Raw genomic sequence first — 22,175 nt, forward strand, 5'->3', positions numbered from 1 at the left:
GTTCTCCTTTTGTGGTGTCATTATATAGAAGCAATTTTGAAGCAGTATTATGGTGTCTCACTTTTTTTTATATACTTAAGTATTAATGGAATATTCAACAAAATTCTATTGGAAACAAATTCCTTGTTTAGAGGACTACGTCAGGGACAATATTGTCAGTTCAGAAATGTTAATAGTTTTCTTCTCTGGGGAAACCTTACTTACTTAATACTTGATGTCTTTGTTTACATAATTCTTCTGTATTTTTGTTTTTGTTCCTACATATTCCTATACATTGTAACCAAAAGGCAACCAAGAATGCAAATCTAGTCACATAAGAGTTCATTCAAACAATTCTACTTCTAAAGTTACAGAAAAACAAACAAAACATGTAAAAAGGTTCTTTTTTCCTGTAGGAAGCTATTAGTTTGGAATCAAATAACTAACAATTTGATTTGATCTTTTAGCGCCATGAACGATTAGAAAAAGAACAAAAGCAGTGGGAAAAACAAAAGAGAAAAGAGCAGAAAGCACTAGAGAAAGCTGAGAGAGACGCTGACAAACACCATGACAATCAAGCACCTCAAGAAGAAGATAAAAACTCAGCCCTAAAAGACAGTCTTGGGGAGGGTGTCAGAGATGACCCACTGAAAGTGGCAAAGGTGACCCTTCTTCAGCTTTCTAAAGGTACAACTTCTACTGAGTTGTCTAAGACTTCATGCACAAAATTCCCCAAGAGTGTGTCATCAGAAGGTTTTATAAATCCCACTCAGTCTGGTCTATCCCCAGACTCTTTTGCTCTGGTGCTGCCCAGAGGTGTTTCCACTGAAGCACTAACAGATGTGCCGTCCACACATGCACCAATGGAAGCTATTAAGGTTATGCCATTAGAAAACTCAAAAGATTTTGGTAAGGAAGAGATGTTATTTAGAAAAGTGTCAGAGGCCTCTAAAAGGCCCTCTCCAGCATTTGAGGATTCAGGAGTCATCCAGAAGGAACACCTTCCATCTGTTGGCCTGGAGGCTGCAACCCAGCTCACTGAGGTACTCACATAGTGGAGTGGAGAAGGTCACTGTGTGTCAGCATCAAGTGCCTGACAAAGTCATTTACCAGCATCTTCATGTTGATTAGAGTAGCTTTGGAGGCACTCCTGTGTAGTTTTTATTTGCTGTGTTTGTGGTTAACAAAGTGCAAATTTTTGTTAGTGCCAAAACTGTTACTGAAAGTTGCATTTTAACTGGCTTTAGAATGGTTATTTATATGCTGTAAAAATATATTCTTAATAGTTATAATAATAATTGTCTTTTTCTTAGTGTTGACTAGCCCTTACTCTGCACGTAAAATTAATATTTTGAGAGTAGTTTATGGAGGGGACTGAAGTCATAGAATGTGACCTTCATGAAAATTCTTTCAAGTAGCAATTGCTATAATCTGATGCACGTTCTAGAGCAAGTTGTCTGTTTTTTAGGTTTCCATCAAGGTCTTTTTTTCCAATACCATATTGTATGTTTGGTCTCCATTCTTTTTTTGGTTATGTTGTTTTGTACATGTGAACACAATATTCAACACACTACAGGGGGTCCACTTGTCCCTGCCCAGCCTGTTCTGTCTGTCCTTGTCTCATCCACCACACCCAAAGTTCTGTGTCATGTCTGTGTGATCTCCAAGTGTATTGTCATTGACAAACCATTGAATATGTATTTAGTTTTATATTTTTATGAAACTAGGCTGTGATGTTATTTTTATTACTTATGTGTAAGGTTTTGTTCTACAAATTTTCATTATCATTGTAAGGCTTGGGTACTGGCTTGGCAGTAATTATGCAGTATGAACTTTATTCTGTATTTTGAATATTGTAAAAATATTTTAGCACTTTTCAGAACTTAACACTAAGTGAATGACACTGAATTTTCATTTTTTTTTTTTTCCTTCTTTGTACACAGGTGAGGTTTATGGTACACAGAATATTCTGATATTCTGATACATTTTCTGAATTAATAATGATGAAATTGGGATTATGATAAAGTATTGTTTTTTAGCTTGTAGGAATTCATCCATAAGAAATATACATGATAAGGGTAATTGCTAAATGTAAACTTTCACGAGTAGCAAATAGGGAAAACGATTGGTCATGACTGAATGAAGAAGCACATTTTCCATTACGAAACAGTGAGAAATTAATTTATTATAAATACAGGAGGAAGGCATGAGCAGGGGTCGAACCCGGATCTGACAGGCCAGAAGGACAAGCCTTGACTGACAGGACCTTAAGGTACCTCACAGCCAGTCTATCTTTGGCTTGTGTTTGTGCGTCCTGTCATGGCATAACATAACTGTCTTCCTCCTCCTAGATTAACTTCTAGTGTTTCATTAATTTAATGTGGTAGCATAGGTATCAAGGCATGTCCCTGGGAAGCATGGTTTTGGTCTTTGCGAGGCTTAGCATAGTAAACACTAGGAAAGCCCTGTTCTATCTGCAGTTTCTATCTCCTTGAAGGCAGGTCTGTGGAGTCAGTAACCAAAACACCCAACTGCAACTCCTTGATTTCTTGTGTATCAGACTTTGACTCTGACCCTTAGGTATAATAATTCCCAAAAATATGCTTAAATACCCCAAAAACACACAAAAACAACCAGAAACACACCAAAAATACTCAAGAACTTCACAAAAACACCCAAAGAAACACCATTTATAACAATCACACACACACACACACACACACACACACACACACACACACACACACACACACACACACATACAGGGCTCTGGAGTCAGTCAGAATTGGGACATTTTTACCGACTCCAACTCTGACTCCAGCAGCGTCAAATTCCTTCTGACTCCAATTCTGACTCCATGACTCTAACCTGAACTCCACAGCCCTGCTGGAAAGACGCTCATTTCTTGGGAGACTCATCTATACCACACCATCATAAGACCAAACTAAGATTTATCATGCTCCCCTTTACAAAATCACCACAAAAGCATCCCGCTCCCATATCACTACTGTCATAAATAAAGAACTACTTTCTCCATTATGAAAATGTGAAAAATTGATCTATTGTAAATATAGGAGATAGACATGACTGTGGATCAGATGTGGATCTGAGAGGCCAGAAGAGCCTTAACTGATTGGACCATAAAATACCTCACAGCTAATCTAGCTATGGCTCATGTTTGCACATCATGTCACAGCACACAAGTACTTTCACTGAGAAGTTCATGAAATGAGAAGGTGACAGCAATAGCTTTAAATTGCCACCAACAAAAGAACTCTATTTGTCAACACTGAGGATTATGTGGTGTTACTAGCCCATTGCCTGTGCTGCACAAGCATAGCACTTCCCTATGTATGGTTAGTGTTTTGATTAATTTGAAACATAAAGGTAATGGAAGAAAATGTAAGAGAATATATGGGATGCTCTAAGAGTAAATGACCTTTTTGAAACTTATAAGGAAGGGATTTTAATCTGTAAAAAATACTCTTAATTAAAAACATGCGTGATGAGTCTACATTAGACCAGAAAATGTAATAAGATTAGGTAAAACCTGTATGCAGCAATGCTGCATGAAATGCATCTTAGTAAAATAGCAAAACTTACACTCCTCTGTTGCTATTCATAGAACTAAAAAGAGGCACATCCTGGGTCCAAATCTATAGGCTTGGTGTGCTTTGCCTTTTGGCTTAAGAGAGTTGGAGTGTTTGAAATTGTAAAATGTTCAGCATGGGATGTTAACCAATCAGCATTAAATGTTGATAGTTTTTATCCCAGGTTCTCTCCCATTGCTATAAAAACATCAGACGGACAGATGGTCAAACTTACATAAATTCAGTCTCCAAAATTGTGTGAGTTGTGGAAAATATTGCTAAATTCATATTTTCCTCTCTTCTCATTAATTATTAAACCAAAGACATAGACCTCAACAATCAGGTGACATATGGACCTCAACAATCAGAAATTGATTATCAGTTGTAAGCCAAATTATGTATTGTTTATGCTAGAACAAACAAAGGAATGGGAATTTGAGGAGCAAGAAAAGATCCTTGTTCAGATTTGCTAGGTATTTTGAATTATGAAACTCATGATTATTTAGACCACTACTTGTAAAATATAGTTCACTCAACAAAAATATCCAAAGACACATTGTATTACCATTAATTTATTGCATATAGAAGACTCATATCAAGGTTGTGGTGCACACAAGGTGTGATATAAGACATTTTGACACTACAAGACCAGTTATATATTGCTTTGTTAAATCCATCATGAATGAAAAGTATCATAAGTCGAATAATCAAAACTCAAGCCCACTAAAAATTATTTGTAAAACTATGCATCTGTGTTGAGCTAGACAAGTTTTTAAGCTATTTTACTCATTTATGCAATTAGATTTTGTGCTCATTATCATCTTGTTTGTCAAAAGTTGACTATATATGTGTAATTCTTTTGCAAGGACATTTTAAACGTATCACCAAATCAGTTTTAGAGTAAAATTTTGGGGGAGGAATCCACGATTCGAGAAAAGGAAGTCTTGCGATCATTAACAACTGTGGCCCTGTTTGTAAAGAATCATTAAACATGAAATGTAAAACATATTTTAGTAGAAAATAATGTTCATTTACTCTAACATATGGAGTAATAGATAAATAAATAATCATCATATACATATGCCAAAAATATTAAGAGTCTAAACTAAAAATATGAATAACAACCATGAGGTGAAATGTGTGGATGTGAGTGAAAGGTGAATGCATGTACAGAATCTTAATGAATGTGTCCATTTTTGGGGATTTCTTACTATGCATAGCCTTTGGTAAGCGCATTAATGCAAGTCTAAGTATTTAGTAATGAAAGAAGTCTATCAAGTTACAAAATAATTAGGATGAATATAGTAACTGCTAATGACACACATTATGAGATGTGCCTTACCACACAGCTGAAGACTACTGCCAGAACACAAGTTTACAGACCACAGAATGCACAACCATAGAATTGGATAAAATACATAAAGAATTACCAAATGTGAGATGGATTTGCAATTGCAAGAATTGCCTTTTCTATTTCTTGACTTACAATAATTTTTTTTCATAGTTTTACCTATGAAGAGTTTGATGGAAAATAAATCAGGTTTGTTGGAATGCTTGATAGGATTTTTAAATGAAAACTAGGTTTATAAGAAAAAGTTTTGTCTGCTGGAATGTTAATTGGAATCCAGGGAGCTTTGCTGAGCACAAAAATTCACCACACATCAGAAATAAAGCTGTGATTATAGGTGAGCTCGGTGAAATTCAAGTGATAATTAATTAAACAGTTAAGATTTTGAGTATTCTGTGTATTGATGATTATGAAAGTTAACTGCTTAGGAGCTACAATAATAGTTTCTCAAATATAAAGTCAGTTGCCAGAAAAATAATATTTTCCAGTGCTAGACAAGAAGATTGAACACTCTAGTGAAGGTGCCAAAGACATTATGGCAAATTTTGTTTATCGCATTTTTAAGGAAATAACGTAAGACAAAGTTTTGGTACCTGCATGATGTTACAACAACTTGATGCTTTCACCAAAAGCTAGCCAAGTCACTCATGGGCTTTCACTGAACCTGGCTCTGCATTATCCCTGCTGTGCACAAAGCTGCTTGAATTTATACAGCTACATGTGGCTGAGTTTTGTAGCTTTGCTAGTTTGATATGGCCTTTACCAGCCAAAGTCTTGTAAACATTAGGTGTAAGGTGACCTTAATAATTGCTCTGAAGGAGACAGGCACAAAAACCAAGAAAATAAGTGAGTTGGCTGCCTTAGCAAAATAGACAGTGTGATGATGGTGTGCACATCATACAAAAGAAAATATGGTTTGCTGCCAGTTTTCACAGACACCTTATCAAACACCTCAGGGTTCTTTACCTTCTTTTGTCTTGTTATCAAATGCAGGACACACTCTCCAGAAGACTTTACCACATTCATACCTTCACAAAAGATGGTGAGACCTCTTCCTAGGCATAGGTGGCTAAACAGTATTTTTTTCAGTGATGCACACACCACTGCTTTACTGTCATGTTTGATGGACCAAGCAATTAATTTATTTCCTTGATTCATAGCCCTGCCTGCTTTAGGGCAATTATCTGGACTATTTTGTCAGTATAGTTTCATTTGGTAGAGGCCATACTAAGGGTTGATTTCACAGTCACTTAGTAACGTTCCCAAGCAAGAGCCTTACCAACCTGGTAAAAGGCATTACCAACACCTCAATCCAATTTCACATTCATTGTTTTCATGTTTTCATTACGGTGATCCCCAACCTGGCAATGATCATAACAAAACAAATATCTCTGCTTCGGTAATGTTGGTATGCCGGAGCCCCCTTATTAGACAAAATTAATCAGTTCATGACTAAAGAAATTACCATGCCAGCACTAAGAGAGAGAGAGAGAGAGAGAGAGAGAGAGAGAGAGAGAGAGAGAGAGAGAGAGAGAGAGAGAGAGAGAGAGAGAGAGAAAGGCATGGAAAATTGAAATACATCACTGGTGCCTTCAAAACGCCTTATCAATCTACTGTAAACAAGATTACATTTTTATTTAAATTCTTTCCTTTGAATATCTGTAACATTTACCAAACTCTGTGTATGTGTGTATCTATTTCTCTCTTCCTCAATGCTGTATACATACATTGTTAGATTGAAATATTTAGGGTTTAATGGAAAAACCCTAGCCTACTAATTTCAAAACAGTGATTATTTATTCATCATTTAATCATGATCTACTCATTGAAAGGATTAATGATTAGATTAATGAACTGAATTAATCTAAACCTAACCTAACAGAAGCAAGCCTCACCCTCTGATAGAAATGGTAATGTTATTTCAATATTATCTAATATTTTTCTTTGGTGAAAAATTGCATACATCCTATGTATATGTGAGGATTATTACAGTTTTTAACCAAGGAGACATAATAGATGAAATAAGGGTGACAGTTAGTAGAATTTTCATCAGCTGGTGAAGTGAATTCACTTTGCCATCCAAATTCTTCTTAAATTTAATCATATTTCTATTATAACCTACAAAATGCTGTTGTATTGTTAAATAATTTTTAATATACAATTTAGGAAATAAAACAAGTACAAGAGGATAAGAACTTATGATATTTGCAAGAAATAAATGCACCAGTAAGCTCCATTGGGGAGGCCCAGCAGCTTCCAAGCGTTACCAAAGGTTCCAATTTCTGGTAAGGATCAAAACAAACAACAAAGCGAAAAACATCTATGAAATCGGAATTGTTGTTGGTGGCGAACATCACCACTCATTAGTAACGATCGCAGCAAAAGGAAGCAACTATGAAATAGGCCATAAGGCAGCAAAACCCATCCATGATTGTATAAGTTCAAACAGGAATAACAGAAGCAGCCCCTGAGTAACTTATCTCCAGTAAGGTTATCTCCAGGAAAGAGCACTAAGGCTGGAGTGACATCATCTTGGCACCATAACTCATATTTTTCTCAAAATATAAGTTTCATGTATCAGTACTTTTGCCATATCTTTTCTTAAAATTTACTATCCAGAGGTTGTTGTAATGAGGTCTTTTAGCAAACTAAGCACATTACACAAGAAGGCCTATCTAGTAATACCTACAGTGGTCACTACAGTTTTCGTAATTTTACAGTGCATTTAACGAAAAATGGTCATGCTATATGCACTATTCAATAGGTTTTCAGAGGGCTCTTGAGGATATATTGTTTTTACCTCGTATAATGATCAAAAGTTTTTATGTGAAACCTTTTTTCTTTGTATTTTGACATGGAAGAATCTATCTTATGTATTCTTATGCTTATTTTCAAAGTTAGATAGCTGATAATATTAAGTATCCCATCAGACTTCAATAATGGTAACTTTTGTGAGGAAAAAAATATTTGCCACTGTTGCCGCCACCATTGCCATATATATATTCCAATACAACATTTAATGCTTAAATTTGCTAAACTCTGTCTTTCCTTATTTAAAAATTACACAGTACTCCACTAATTTCATAGTATCTGAGTTTTGCAATCCTCAAGTTTCACATTGAGTCCTAAATTACCATCCCAGATTTTGTGCATTATCTCCTTGAGCTTTGTGCTTTTGTCATGTATGGATCGCACATTCCTACCATTTGTGTCATAGTAAAATTAAATATATAGGTGCTACATATTATATATATATTTCCATGCACAGTTCATATATCTGAACATACAAATTATTTGTGTATAAACCAATTATTAGCTACAATACTAGTCACACCAGCTTACACACAAGAGATGGGGAGAGAAAGACTGGTGATGGTGCTGCTGCACTGCAAGAAAACAAACAAATGAGAAGGGTCTTACTACTTTGGTGGATGCAATGGGGCCGTACTGCTGTACTGCCGCATCATGCCAGATGTGAGGACAAAAAACACACATTCACACAGTTTTAGATGTGGTGGTGCTGCACTGCCACATTACACAAGATATGTGGACAAAACACACACACACACACTCACACAGTTTTGATGTGATAGAGCTGCCCATTCACATCACACCAGATGTGAGGACACACACACACACACATTTCTTGTTGAGAGATCACTGCTATTTTCATATGAACATGTGAATTTATGAATGGTGAAACCATACACACATACATGCACTCACACAATTCTGAGCCATGTGGCTGGAATAAATAAGTATTTTTATTGTGTTTTCAATACCCTGAGTTTTGTGATTGTTGAGTTCATTGCTATGACTTTGGAAGAAAGCAAGCACGAAACTTGAGAGGGTACTGTACTTCTTGTTGAGAGATCACCGCTATTTTCATATGAACACGTGAATTTATGAATGGTGACACCATGACTACATCATAATAATTACACATAGCTAGATTGCACTGGATGTTTATTGTCATCAAAATAGATGCTTCATCTCTGTTCAGTTTGGTGGAATGACAAGCATCACAAAATATATGTTATGGAAAGTTGCCAGAAGTTGAAGATCCCTTCAGTTGTGGTCAGCTTCATGAATTTTAATGCTTCTGTTTGAAATAATCTTGTGGAATTAAGTTTTATTATGTATTTACAGAACCAGACTATTACATCCCATGATTTTTTATAGTTTTCCACTTATGTACCATCTAACATGTAAAAGAAAATACAGGTTGTAGAGATGTAATGTACAGTGAAAAGTTTATGCTGTGAACTTGGTAATGGATCTACATAAAGTCTCTGCAGACTGTGTAATGCTTTTTTAGACTTGTTGAAGCTGTCCATGCAGGAACATTAATGCATACATGACTGAAGTGGATATGCACTGAAATTTGTTGTTTTAATGCTACTACTCTTATGCTGTAAAGCTTGTCATTCTCTTTTGCAGAAGCAGTAACTAAATTATATGTCCACTGGTGTTGAGTTCTACAAAATACATTTGTTGTTGCTGATTTAACAGGTTTGCTGAGCATGAAAAACATTAGCCAGGTTACCTAAGCCTTAGCCTCACAATTTTTCATGTATGTGTCTTATGAATTGTTTATGTGTTGTCCTAAAACATGCATATATACATGTACATAAATGTTGCAGATACATGTCCATTTTTGTGTTGAAAATCATTATTCTGTTAAGTTCGTTTGTGTGTTTGTGATGTGAAATATCCTTTTAGCGCCTACAGGCAAAAAGACCAATGCAAGATATGTGTACGTGAAAGTCTACTTCATATGTACCTGAATCATTTTCATTGTAAGAATATTACCAATAGACTATAATGAAGGGAGATGTAACCAAGCATTACCATATTAGATACATTTTAAGTTAAGCGTACTGACAAAAACAAGAAAGTGATCACTAGTCACCCAGTAGTAAGAGATTAGCACAATACCCAACAGTGACTTCTGCACCCCTGCCCTATCACGTCACTCCACCTGTAGCAACGTTTACCGATAATACTGTCTGTACATAAGAATGGAGAGAGTATTGCATCACCAAGCTCACATGCATGTCCATGCTGCCTCACCAATCTCACACTGGTATCACATAATTAATTACTAACATGTAGCACTGGGCATACATATATGCTGTAAATATTTTATTTTTACCTGTGAATTAGTATTAGTTTTCAACTTACTACACTGTATTATGTAGGAACACTTTTGTACTAACATGATACAAGTACATTTAGTGGATCTGGGAAGTGAAATATATATTGATCATTGTCCAAATTTGAATGTGATTTTTTTTTTTTTTTTTAAGCAAATAAAATATTTTATTCACTCTGTGTGAATGTTTTGTTTGATTCTTTCATTTACAGGGTTTTCATTTTACCTACAAAAGTAATCTCTTCTATAATCTTAGAATGTGTCCAGCATCTACATAAATGTCTTGTGCATTGTACTGCATAGTTTTGCACGAATGGTGTCATGTTGATCTTGTATTCCTTGTCTTGTGCTGCTCTTTCCTAGCCTCTTAAATTATCTGTCATTCTTCCTTCTATGGTTTAGACAGTAATGCAGCATGTTGCACCTAGAAATTAGGACTACCCTCATGTCTTTATAATAATTTGTATTGTGTATTTCATTTCTATAAATTTTGTATTCCAGAAATGTATTATTGTGTTCTGATTTTTCATGCGCTTTTTCTTTCCAGAAAGTACTTTCATCACATGTTAACTTATAGTAAGAATCCATTGACATAGTCTTTAAAATGTTTTTAGCACCTTTAACTAAGAATAATTTTTTTTGTAATCACCATTGTACTGTATATTTAAAAAGAATATTTTATCAGTACATTTCATGCTGTTTATATATATATATATATATATATATATATATATATATATATATATATATATATATATATATATATATATATATATATATATATATATATATATATATATATATATATAATCATTATTATTATTATTTCATCTATTTATTTATTTTCTATAAACACCATTAAATATTTCTTCACTTAATAGTTGTCATCATAGTTAGACTCTAACAATTTTGAGGTCAGCAGGTTATAGACTTTAGTTGTTAGTCTCAGGGAGATACTAAAATAACATTCATGCAAACCAGGATGAGAAGAAGCGGTCAATCTCAACCCTTGATGGTCCTGATGATGATCATCGAACACTGAAAGGCAATGAAGACCGAGTGAAGGAGAACCATTTACGCCAGAAGCTGCTTGATGACGACCCCAAATGTAACATCGAGAAAGGTTAATGAAAACTTTTTTTTTTTATTATCTTTTAATATAGATATTTAAGTTGTTAGTTTGGGCCTGGAGTGTTGCCTTCAGCTGTCGTGCTCCATTTTGGGGGTTTTATGGAAACACTTGAGAAGTTAATTTGAAGATAAGATAAATTGGTTATGAGAGGCCCATAAATTGGGACTTGAACCCCAGGTAGGACAAGGTAAGCATGTGAGATGCAACATGGTACAAGATTATCACCAAGGTTAAAGTTAATTTTGTTTATCCTTGACTGTCTTGTTACTAAATGGGTTTCCTTTTTATTTAGCTAACCTTCTGGTGGTTCAGTTTCCCCCTTACTTATACACACACTTCTCATATTCTTATGGCTGGTTAGAGACTATTCTTTTAGAGGCTATGGTATAATCCCTGTTTTGAGATTTTCACCACAGCGCATCTGTCACACCATCTTTGGAGCATTGTGAAACCACTGAAAAATTAATCTGATGGTGGGGTGAATTCCCCATGAGAGGCTTTCTCCAGGGATTAATCCCTTCCCAGTGGAGTATTTGTTTATGTATATAGACATTCTAAAACTGAGTCTCTATTTGTTCAGGTCATTGCTAATGCTGGGGTTTCGTTCCATTATCAGCCCACATTAAATGCAATTTGCCATAGAGTTTTCATGAAAGCAATGCCAGAAAATGTTTTTGAATTTGACTTGACTGAGACATGCCACTTAGAAATTTAAATAATATGCTTCAGCGTGCTTATAACATTCTGATTTTTCAATGGATATAACTGAAGTTAATAAATACATAGGAGTTCATAAAAAATCAAAAAGGATAATGAATAAAACACATAGTTGATGAATTCTTACTGTTGATATCACTATGGTGGCAGCAGCAGCTACAGCCAGCCCTTCTCACTAAACTTGTAGCACTGTGTATGGCAGCGACAGCAACAGCTGCAGCCACCCATTCTCCTCATGAAATTTGTATCACTGAGTAACAGCAGTAGTAGTGGCTGTGTGGTCATTCCCCTGACATTAGTGTTGCCCTGCTCCATGTTACGGACTTCTCTGTGGCTTGTTGTAGCCCATTCCCACATTAGAGTATGACTTGGAAGCAAACTGACCCCTGTGTTGGATGAGATTCATGTTAGAATACTGCGTATTAGCAGCAACCTGAGTGTATAGATGTTTGCTTTTACTTGGCTGCACTAGATTGTAGAAAGATTCATTTATGGACAATTTTTTACATAGAATCATTAATATAAATTGGTAACTGGCAACTTATACTTCCTCTTAAAACACTTTGTTGAGTTGTCAGTCAGTCATCCTTTGTCCTTCACCAGTGGAAGACATTAATGGGAACTCTCATCAGTCAGAAAATTATCAAAAAGAACTAGAAAGAATTAAAGGTACATGAAAATAAAGATTGTAGGAATGAGTATAATAGTTATAGGGTGATAAGTTTGCTTAATGTGCTAGGAAAAGTCTATGGAAGAGTCTTGATTGAAATGAGAGGTGATCAGTTAAGACAAGGGAGGATTCAGGAAAGGAAAAGGTTGCATGGATCAGATTTTGCAATTAAAGTAGTATTAGAGGAGTACTTGGCAAAGAATGAAAAGTGTTGTGTAGTATTCATGAACATAGAGAAAACATGATTGGGTAGATAGAGAAGCCTTTTTGGAATGTTCTCAGAACTTATGGTGCAGGAGGGCAGTTGTAAAGAATTAAGGCATTTTATAGGATACATATGTGCCTGAGGATGGAAAGAGAGAGAGAGTTTGAAGAGTTTCACTATAGAAACAGAAATCAGAGAGGGATGTCTTATGTCTCAGTGGTTTGATATTTTTATGGATGGTTATATGAGGGAGATGAAGCATTAGGCAGAAAATATTGTTGCAGTGCTAAAAAGGAATATAGTGCGGATATGCCATAGTAGAATGTTTGTTTGCAGATGACACTGTATTATTAGCAGAAAGTGAGGGAGAATTTCAGTGAGCAATGGATCAGTTCCACAGGATGTGTGTGAGATGGAAACTCACAATGAATTTTTTTTTGAGAGGAGAGGAGTGGAGATATATTATTTTCGGATAACTTAAAGGGCAAGTGTACCAGCTGTAGGAAGGTGTGAGATGGTTATGGGAGAGAATGAAAGAGATGAGTGAGTTTAAAAACCTGACCATATGCTTGGTAAACATAATAAGATGAATGAAAAGATAAGAGAGTAGATTGTAAAAGGTAGGTGCATTATAGGATCTATTGGAAAAGTCGTGAAAGGGAGGAATATATTTGCAAATGTAAATAGGGGTTTAAATATATGTTGGAGCTAGGGAGTCTCACCAGAAAAAGATGGAAAAGAAAAAGGAGTTACCTAAGGCAGCACTTGAGGAGTGCAGCTCATTTGAATATCAAAAGTCAGAGAGAGAGTGGGAGAAGTCTGGTGCAAGCATTATTTTTTTCTCAGTTGCATTTTATGTTGCATTATTTAATGCAGTTAGCTGGTGATATTAAAAATGATGATACAAAATAAAAGATGCTAAACTGTGTAAAGCATAATAAATAAAACAAATGGAATTTTAAAGTATAACATGCAAAGTTTGGAGAAACTTTAAGCAAAGGTACAAGTACAGTAAGGTATCCTAGAATACATGTGTATGTATGTATGTATAGATAGATATATAGATGTAGTATTTAGACTATATATTCCAGAAAACTGTAGGTATTTGGTTTCTACAGATGTAGTCACAAATTGCATGCATTGCACATATCACAAATGTTTTGTACATTTTGCAGTGATTCATGCAAATTCAGTATTGGTAGAAATCCCCCAGAGGCATAAGGGATCTTGCACTTACCTGAGAATTATTTGTTTAGCAATTTTGTACACTTATATATATATATATATATATATATATATATATATATATATATATATATATATATATATATATATATATATATATATATATATATATATATATATACACACACACACACACACACAGTAAAACCTCCATAAGTCACCACAAAAGGGGCACAACCTTTGCCAACTTATCAAAATTCCAATTTTTTGTGAAATACCACTAAAAAAAAAAAAACTCAGAAACCCCCCTGCAGGCTCAGGGTCTTTGGTCTCTTTCCTTTCTCTCTAGAACCTCTTCTTGCACCTCTGAGCACATGATGCAGTCTTGTTTATGGTTCGTTTTTTGGGGTCTGATCTGCTCTCTAGTTTCTCTCAAGTATCACTTAATTTTCATTGTACTTTTCTCTTTCCTTAAAAAAAACATGTAACATTTCTTTTGCTGTTTCAAGGTTACTGTTGTTGAAAAGGAGCTCACCAGTTATCCAATTTTGGTCTTTCTAATTTATCCACTTGCTTCCTCTGGTCTTTCTTCTGAACCAAACTACTGCAGGTCAACAAAGCTTTAAACAAAGCTTTGTTTACCTGCTGCACCTTAGTTCAGAAGAAAGGGAATGGACTGGTAACAAGGATAAGGGAAGAGATGAAGACCACAGGAGACAAGTGGATAAATTATGAGGACTGTATATAGAAAATGAAGAATGGATTACAGGTGAATTCCATTTTAACAACTGTAACAGTGAAGCAACAAAAGAAATACGTAAAGAACAATTTTTTAAAGGAAAGACAAAAAAAATTACAATGAAGATTAGGCAATATTTGAGAGAAACAGGAGAGCAGATCAGACCACAAAAAGAAAACAAGACCACACCAGGGAGATGCTATTTCAAAGGCTAAACCTCCTGATGTTCATACAGAACTAGAATCAACAGCCCTTCCCAGTGTCATGTCATAACCGCTGCAGTAATAGTTATTACATAAGTTATACCAAGTATGGTCTGGCTTGACTCAGTTTATGATGCTGCCTTTGAAAGATTTTACTGAAATCCCCTTTTTATTAAATATTTTGTTGTCTTACTGACTTGTGCAAAATTATTTTTCATAGAACTGTAACTTGTGGAGATTTTACTGTATATGCATCAGATTATAGTGACCAAAACAAATAGAAACCTTGAATCACAAGATTTATTACCTTAATTCATCATCAAGGATAATATTGATTTGTTTTTTTTTTCATATTTGCTTGTTGTACTATAGAGATGCTTTCTTTATGTAAATCAGAGGTATATTGCACTATGAGTTAGGAATTCCTCAAATATTCAGATCACAAAATTCAATTTAATGATGGAAAATTCCTATATCTGACACTGCATTCTTCAGAGAGCAAATTGCTGCAGCAGCCTCAGTCGACCAGTCGTGACATCCCACCCACACCTGCAGGGTTTACACCAATCCTGGCTACCCCTACCTCACAACTGGGCTACCCACCAATTATCACTCACACTGCTGCCACACCTCAAGGGTCGCCCCACTCCACCTTAGAGCCAAGTGGACGTGGGGACCTCAACAACCGGCTCAGTCCTGCCATGGCCCTCTACTGCTCCATCCCTGCAGAGCAAAGTGACCGTCCTCAGGTGAGGAGGATCATCCTATAACTGCATTTATGTAAACGTTTCCTTCCTAGCATTTCCATTTTGTTACCATTAATTTTGGTTATTTTGTAAATAACTTGGTATGCACATTTTGTTCTTAACAAATTTACAGGATGGTAAAAATGAAGGAAAGTGTATTTAGGAAGTCTTATATGTATAGTAGAAGAAGAATGTGGAAGGTTGAGATGTAAATATGATGAAACAGTATCCCAAGATGGTTCAGTCACCTTAACTCACACAGCCCTGCTGTCAGCTATAGTCGACACTGCATTTGTCCACTGAGGGTTCATTGACAGATGTATCTGACACCAACTTCTTTTTATTTACATGGTTTGTATGGTAGCTAAGGGTCTCCAAATTGGACATGTGGTAGCTCTCTCTCTATTTTAGAGAGAGAGAGAGAGAGAGAGAGAGAGAGAGAGAGAGAGAGAGAGAGAGAGAGAGAGAGAGAGAGAGAGAGAGAGAGAGAGAGAGAGAGAGAACATCATTTGACTCACATTACACCCAGCCACACCCCTGATGAACACAGCACACAAGGCAATGGGAAGACAAAAGTCATTGCATATGTTCCTCATATCACCACAGCCAAATCATTTATTCTGTCAGCTTCATATATTACATATTCAAGAGCAAGGATAGATGAGTCTATTGCTGTGAAGTTCTACTTGATGGGTGTATGCACAGGTGCACAGTGAGGAAGTAAAAATGAACTATTTTGGGCAAAAATGAGAAATAGTTAGTAGGTGATGGAATTTTTGTCAAGTTGTTAGTAGTCAGGAATGTCTGACTGCCACTGCTCCACTCTGAATATGCTTTTGGACTCTTATCGTGAGCTCAGTGAGTCGGAGTCCTCTGGGGATGAGTTTGAGCCAACTCAGGATGAACCAGCTGAGACTGAAACCCCCCCATCATGCCCATGGTGATGAGGATAGCCACACATGATGATACCACCAGCTTGCTGAAATTACTCTCATCATACTACACTACATTTGGTATAAGTTTACACACAAATAGTATATATTTAGCTATTCCTATAAATCTTACATGGTTGTGCATGTATGTAGTCATAGAGGCAATCATACTGCTTACAAACAACAATAAAGTAAAAATAATAGAGCATCAGAATGGCACACAAGATGAGGGAGGCTGGTGGCCAGGCTAGAGAACACACCATAGCACACTCCATAACCATCCTCCATAGAGGCAAAAATGAGCTGAGATGAGTGTTATTGTACATACCTTTACCCTTAACTAGCTTATTAGCTCCCTTCCATACTCTATACAAAGACACAGTGGATGCTGAGACAAACTTATCTACATGTGGAGTCACTGCTAACACACTGCAGGAGTAACAAGCTACTGGGCAACTCACACCCTTTCAAACAATGTCTAGATCCACCCAGATCATGGCTTCCCTTAGGGCCAAATGAAAATAACTAATATAGTAAGGTGCAATATTTGTAGTCCCTCCCATAGGTATATCACAAATATCCCTCCCTATGGTATTGCTTCTATGTGCTTCTCCACATCTATCTCGGTTGGTGGCTAGCTCAATACTAAGAAGCCCAGTGTAAGAAGGATAGTTATCTCACCTCAGCAATGCCAGGCACATGATGGGGGACAGAGAGGGAAGGAAAGAAGAGGGAATTGGAGAACTCAGGGGTGGGGGGGTGGACAAAGCCAAGTGGAAATTCATCATTATATAGAGGGTGTCCAAGTTATGAGGTAACATTGAGTTACGAATGTTCAAAGATATGAGCAGTCTACTCACAAAATGAAATTGTGCTCTCAATATTGTTCCCTTTGCTAACCAAAAAGTTCAAATTTGACACTATGAGCCATATTTACCTAGTGCGCCGCTTCACCACTACCCAAACAGTGCAGCAGCATAGTGAAGGACCACCCATTGCACCAGGACACAGGCCCTGTAGCAGTTTATTTTGAGATGCTAGTTTAAAATTTAAATTTAATTTAAAAACTTATCATACTGCACTGCAGTGTGTCTGGCTTGAGATTCCACAGCATAAGGACCTCCACCAGTCAGCCTCTGAGAAACAGAGAGGGGAAGGTTGTGCTGCATGGTGTAGAAAGCCTGCTCCATTACATTAAGTCCATGAATAGGCAAACATACCTGTCTTATGCTTTCAGCCTGCCATCTTAATTAATAGTATGAATAAAGGTGTGTATAACCCGAGAAGGAGAGAAGGAGAAAGGAAAAAAATATGCATGAGAGAGAGAGAGAGAGAGAGAGAGAGAGAGAGAGAGAGAGAGAGAGAGAGAGAGAGAGAGGAGGGAAGGAGGATGGCAGGGAAGAGAGAGAGAGAGAGAGAGAGAGAGAGAGAGAGAGAGAGAGAGAGAGAGAGAGAGAGAGAGAGAGAGAGAGAGAGAGAGAGAGGAGGGAAGGAGGATGGCAGGGAAGAGAGAGAGAGAGAGAGAGAGAGAGAGAGAGAGAGAGAGAGAGAGAGAGAGAGAGAGAGAGAGAGAGGAGGATGGATTGAAGGAGGATGGCTGGGAAGAGAGAGAGAGAGAGAGAGAGAGAGGAGAGGATGGATTGAAGGAGGATGGCTGGGAAAAGAGAGAGAGAGAGAGAGAGAGAGAGAGAGAGAGAGAGAGAGAGAGAGAGAGAGAGAGAGAGAGAGAGAGAGAGAGAGAGAGGGAGGATGGATTGAAGGAGGATGGCTGGGAAGAGAGAGAGAGAGAGAGAGAGAGAGAGAGAGAGAGAGAGAGAGAGAGAGAGAGAGAGAGAGAGAGAATTGGATGGAGGGAGGGGAGGATGGATTGAAGGAGGATGGCTGGGAAGAGAGAGAGAGAGAGAACTTTGACTCATGGGGCTTTACTGTATGTATACATGTGATGCATAAATGTGACTGATAGTTGTCAAAGCAGTGCGAAATTTGGGGTGATAATGCACGAAACTCAGGAGGATACTCTGTATATTTGTCATGTTATCTCAATTTTAGTAGTGCAAATGTGCTTATTTTGATGTTTTTTTTTTTAATTGTGGAATTTTTTTTTTCTGGAACCAATGTATTTTTTCCCATAGGTTCCTTAGTTGCCATAATGCACCTTTGCCATAATGAACGCTACATTGGGGCAAATCATGTTCGTTGTCGTGTACCCTACTGTGTGTGTGTGTGTGTGCATATATATATATATATATATATATATATATATATATATATATATATATATATATATATATATATATATATATATATATATATAATGTAGTTGTGTGACAGCCAGTGACCTTGACAACTCTCTCTCTCTCTCTCTCTCTCTCTCTCTCTCTCTCTCTCTCTCTCTCTCTCTCTCTCTCAGAGAAGTTAACAGTGTGAGAGAGAGAGAGAGAGAGAGAGAGAGAGAGAGAGAGAGAGAGAGAGAGAGAAAGTTATGATTGTGTGTGTCAGCCAGTGACCTTGACAATGCCTGATGTAACTTTCTCTCTCTCTCTCTCTCTCTCTCTCTCTCTCTCTCTCTCTCTCTCTCTCTCTCTCTCTCTCTCTCTCTCTCTCTCTCTCTCTCTCTTATTTAGACAAATTTACAGCAGGCCTAAAGCATCATGTTTTTTTATGCTGCTATTTAAAAAGTCTATACTTAAACATAAAGCAAGAAAATGTATACAAAAATAAACGTATCCTACTATATACACAAATCATTAACACAGCACAAGTTTAGGAGTTTGTGTTTTCACCACCTGTGGACCCACTTTCACTTGCTGAAGTGTTATTGTCTGTGTATCACTTGTGGCTGCCATGAACATGTTCCACAGTCTGGAGGTTTTGGCTGTGTAGGACCACTGGTGCTGCCTTGAGTGAGATTGAGGCACCTGCACCAGCATATCACTGGAGGTGGTGGTCATGGACACCCTCTGGACAGTTCATGGTGGAAGTCTCAGCGAGCTGAGATGAGGGGCCTCCAGCATCCAGAACTTGTGCTGGACCAACAGCACCAGCACATCCCACCAGTGCTTCAGCAACATGACTCTGGTCTGCTCCTGCTACTGTTCCTACTGCTGCTGCTGTTGCTGCTGCTGCTGCTGTCTGTCCATCCCCACCAGCCACAGGGCACACTACTGCATGGCATCCAGTCTCTGGAAGTGGGTGGCAGCATTCAGTATCCAGGACAAGACACTGTACTCCATACAAGGTTGTATCTGAGCCTTGTACAGTGTGAGGATGCCATCAAGATTTCCTGCCATCTGATGTAGGGTAGAGACATGCAGGGAGGCCTGATGGGCAACAGCAGCAACATGGCAGTTGAAGCACAGATCACAGTTCACTGTCACTCCCAGCACCTTGATGTGTTCCTGGAGACATTCAGGGTGGCAGCTGGGAACCGTGAGATGTCCACACCCTGCATCTTCTCTGGAGTGAAGCCAGCATGCCACATTTCCCCACTCCACCACCAGCCTGAGCTGCCTTTTTAACTCTGACATTTCACTGACTGTTGGAGCGGCAGTAGGAGCGAGAGAGAGTGCAGTCATCAGCACATGCAAGCAAGGTTGGTATTTGCCACAGGAAGTCATCGATGTGTGTGTTCCACAGGATTGGGCCCAACATTGAATCCTGTGGAACCGAGACCTGTATAGGTGACAGCTGGGATGTCTGCCCGTTGATGACTACCCGGAGGGTTCTCCCCTGGAGGTAGTCCTCAAGCAGTTCAAGGAGGTTGCCCTGGAGATAGATACCATTGGCACAAAGCTTTTCTATAAGCCCTGAATGCCAGACCCTATGAAAGACCCTGGTAATGTCCAGGGCCACCACAAGAGTATCCAGGCCTTCGTCCAGGGAATCCTTCCAGCTTTGGGAGAGGGGGGAGAGAAGGTCCGCTGTTGAGTGGCCAGGCCGGAAGCCAAACTGCCTGTCTGAGAGGAGGTGGCACTCACTCAGGTGATGATAGATGACACCTGCCACCACTTGCACCAGCAACTTGCCCATCACAGAGAGCATCAAGATGGGGTCTGTAGTTACTGGGCTCAGATTTCAAGTTCTTTTTGTGGGCTGGTACCACCCACATCTCTTTCCATATAAAGGGCCACCTGTGCTCCCTCAGACAAGACCAGAAGATGTTGGTGAGAGGACCTGACAGCTCACTGGTGTAGCATTTAGGAGCCATGGGCTGATGTCGTCCGGGCCAGAGTGGCTTTGTTCTCCTCCACTTCCCTTATCAGCCACTCCACCTGTTTCTCTCTCTCTCTCTCTCCTCTCTCTCTCTCTCTCTCTCTCTCTCTCTCTCTCTCTCTCTCTCTCTCTCTCTCTCTCTCTCTCTCTCTCTCTCTCTCTCAGATAAGTTAAGAGAGAGAGAGAGAGAGAGAGAGAGAGAGAGAGAGAGAGAGAGAGAGAGAGAGAGAGAGAGAGAGAGAGATTCAGACAGGGGAGGAGGCAGGCAGCATCCTTAAAGGGGCTATTATACCCAAAATATAATAAATAGAGGTTCATTATATTGAGGGTTTACTGTACATATTAGTTTAGTCTCCTTTGATTTTTACAGTGTACTGTATTTTTATAAATTAAAATATTATTTACTATACTTATAATAATTGTTTTTATTATATCAAAGTTAATTTAGAATGATTTTGATAAGTGTGAGACATATATTTTGTTGTTTAAACTGTAAACATAGGTATTGCTGAGCCTTGTAGGGATGGTTTCTTATATTTGCAGATTTTCACTATTTGCAGGAGGCTTTGGAATGTAACCCCCGGAAATAGCAGGGAAACACTGTATATATATATATATATATATATATATATATATATATATATATATATATATATATATATATATATATATATATATATATATATATATATATATATATAGACAAGGAGTGATCAGTAAATTCTCAGCTTAACCCAGAAGGAGCAGAAATAGAGCAAAAGTTTACTCAACTTACCTTTTTTTCTCTTTTTCAACAAAATCACCTCTGACTGTGATGCATTTCTCCAGTCTCATCTTCAGCTGCAAAAATGCGTTCCTAAAGAATGGTGGGTTGAATCCTTCGAAAACTTCCATGACCTGCTCCTTGGTCTCCTTGTCATCAACAAAAGAGAAACCCTGCAGCTGCTTTTTCATGTGTGGGAAAAGGTGAAAGTCAGTGGATGCTAGATCAGGAGAACTAGGGGAATGGGACAACATTTCAAGGCTGCAGGACACCACTTTGTTCATAGCCACCATGCTCTCGTGTGCAGGAGCATTGTCCTGCAAGAGAAGAGCACCTTGGGTCACTTTCATGTGGTGTTTCTCAGGCAGGGCCTCCTGAAGCTTCTCCAGTAGATCAGCAAAGTATGGTCCATTAATGATGTGACCATGATTCAAGAAGTCCATGATGGGGATCCCTTGAGTCCCAGAACACTGTCATCATGACCTTCCGGGATGACTGTGACCTTGAATTTTTGTGGTACCGGAGAGGAGGGATGCTTCCATTGCTTAGATTCAGCTTTGGTTTCTGGATGGAAGTGAGGGACCCACATTTCATCTTGA

The 22,175-nt window shown here is 37.8% G+C and overlaps 1 protein-coding gene across 13 annotated transcripts in view; it reads left to right on the forward strand.

Annotated features, from left to right (window-relative positions):
- The window catches only part of LOC135105760 (voltage-dependent T-type calcium channel subunit alpha-1I-like), a 150,682-nt gene that overhangs the window by 58,909 nt on the left and 69,598 nt on the right, over window positions 1–22,175 (forward strand). For 12 of the 13 annotated variants that reach the window (XM_064014329.1, XM_064014233.1, XM_064014224.1 and 9 more), the window contains 3 exons: window positions 447–1,022; window positions 11,054–11,195; window positions 15,419–15,672. In XM_064014329.1, the coding sequence (XP_063870399.1) occupies window positions 447–1,022; window positions 11,054–11,195; window positions 15,419–15,672 (972 nt within the window). The remainder of the gene's footprint in view (window positions 1–446; window positions 1,023–11,053; window positions 11,196–15,418; window positions 15,673–22,175) is intronic. The other variant, XM_064014321.1, reaches the window with a different exon arrangement.

This window comes from Scylla paramamosain, chromosome 1 (genome assembly GCF_035594125.1).
Source record: "Scylla paramamosain isolate STU-SP2022 chromosome 1, ASM3559412v1, whole genome shotgun sequence".
Taxonomy (NCBI): Eukaryota; Metazoa; Arthropoda; class Malacostraca; order Decapoda; family Portunidae; genus Scylla; species Scylla paramamosain.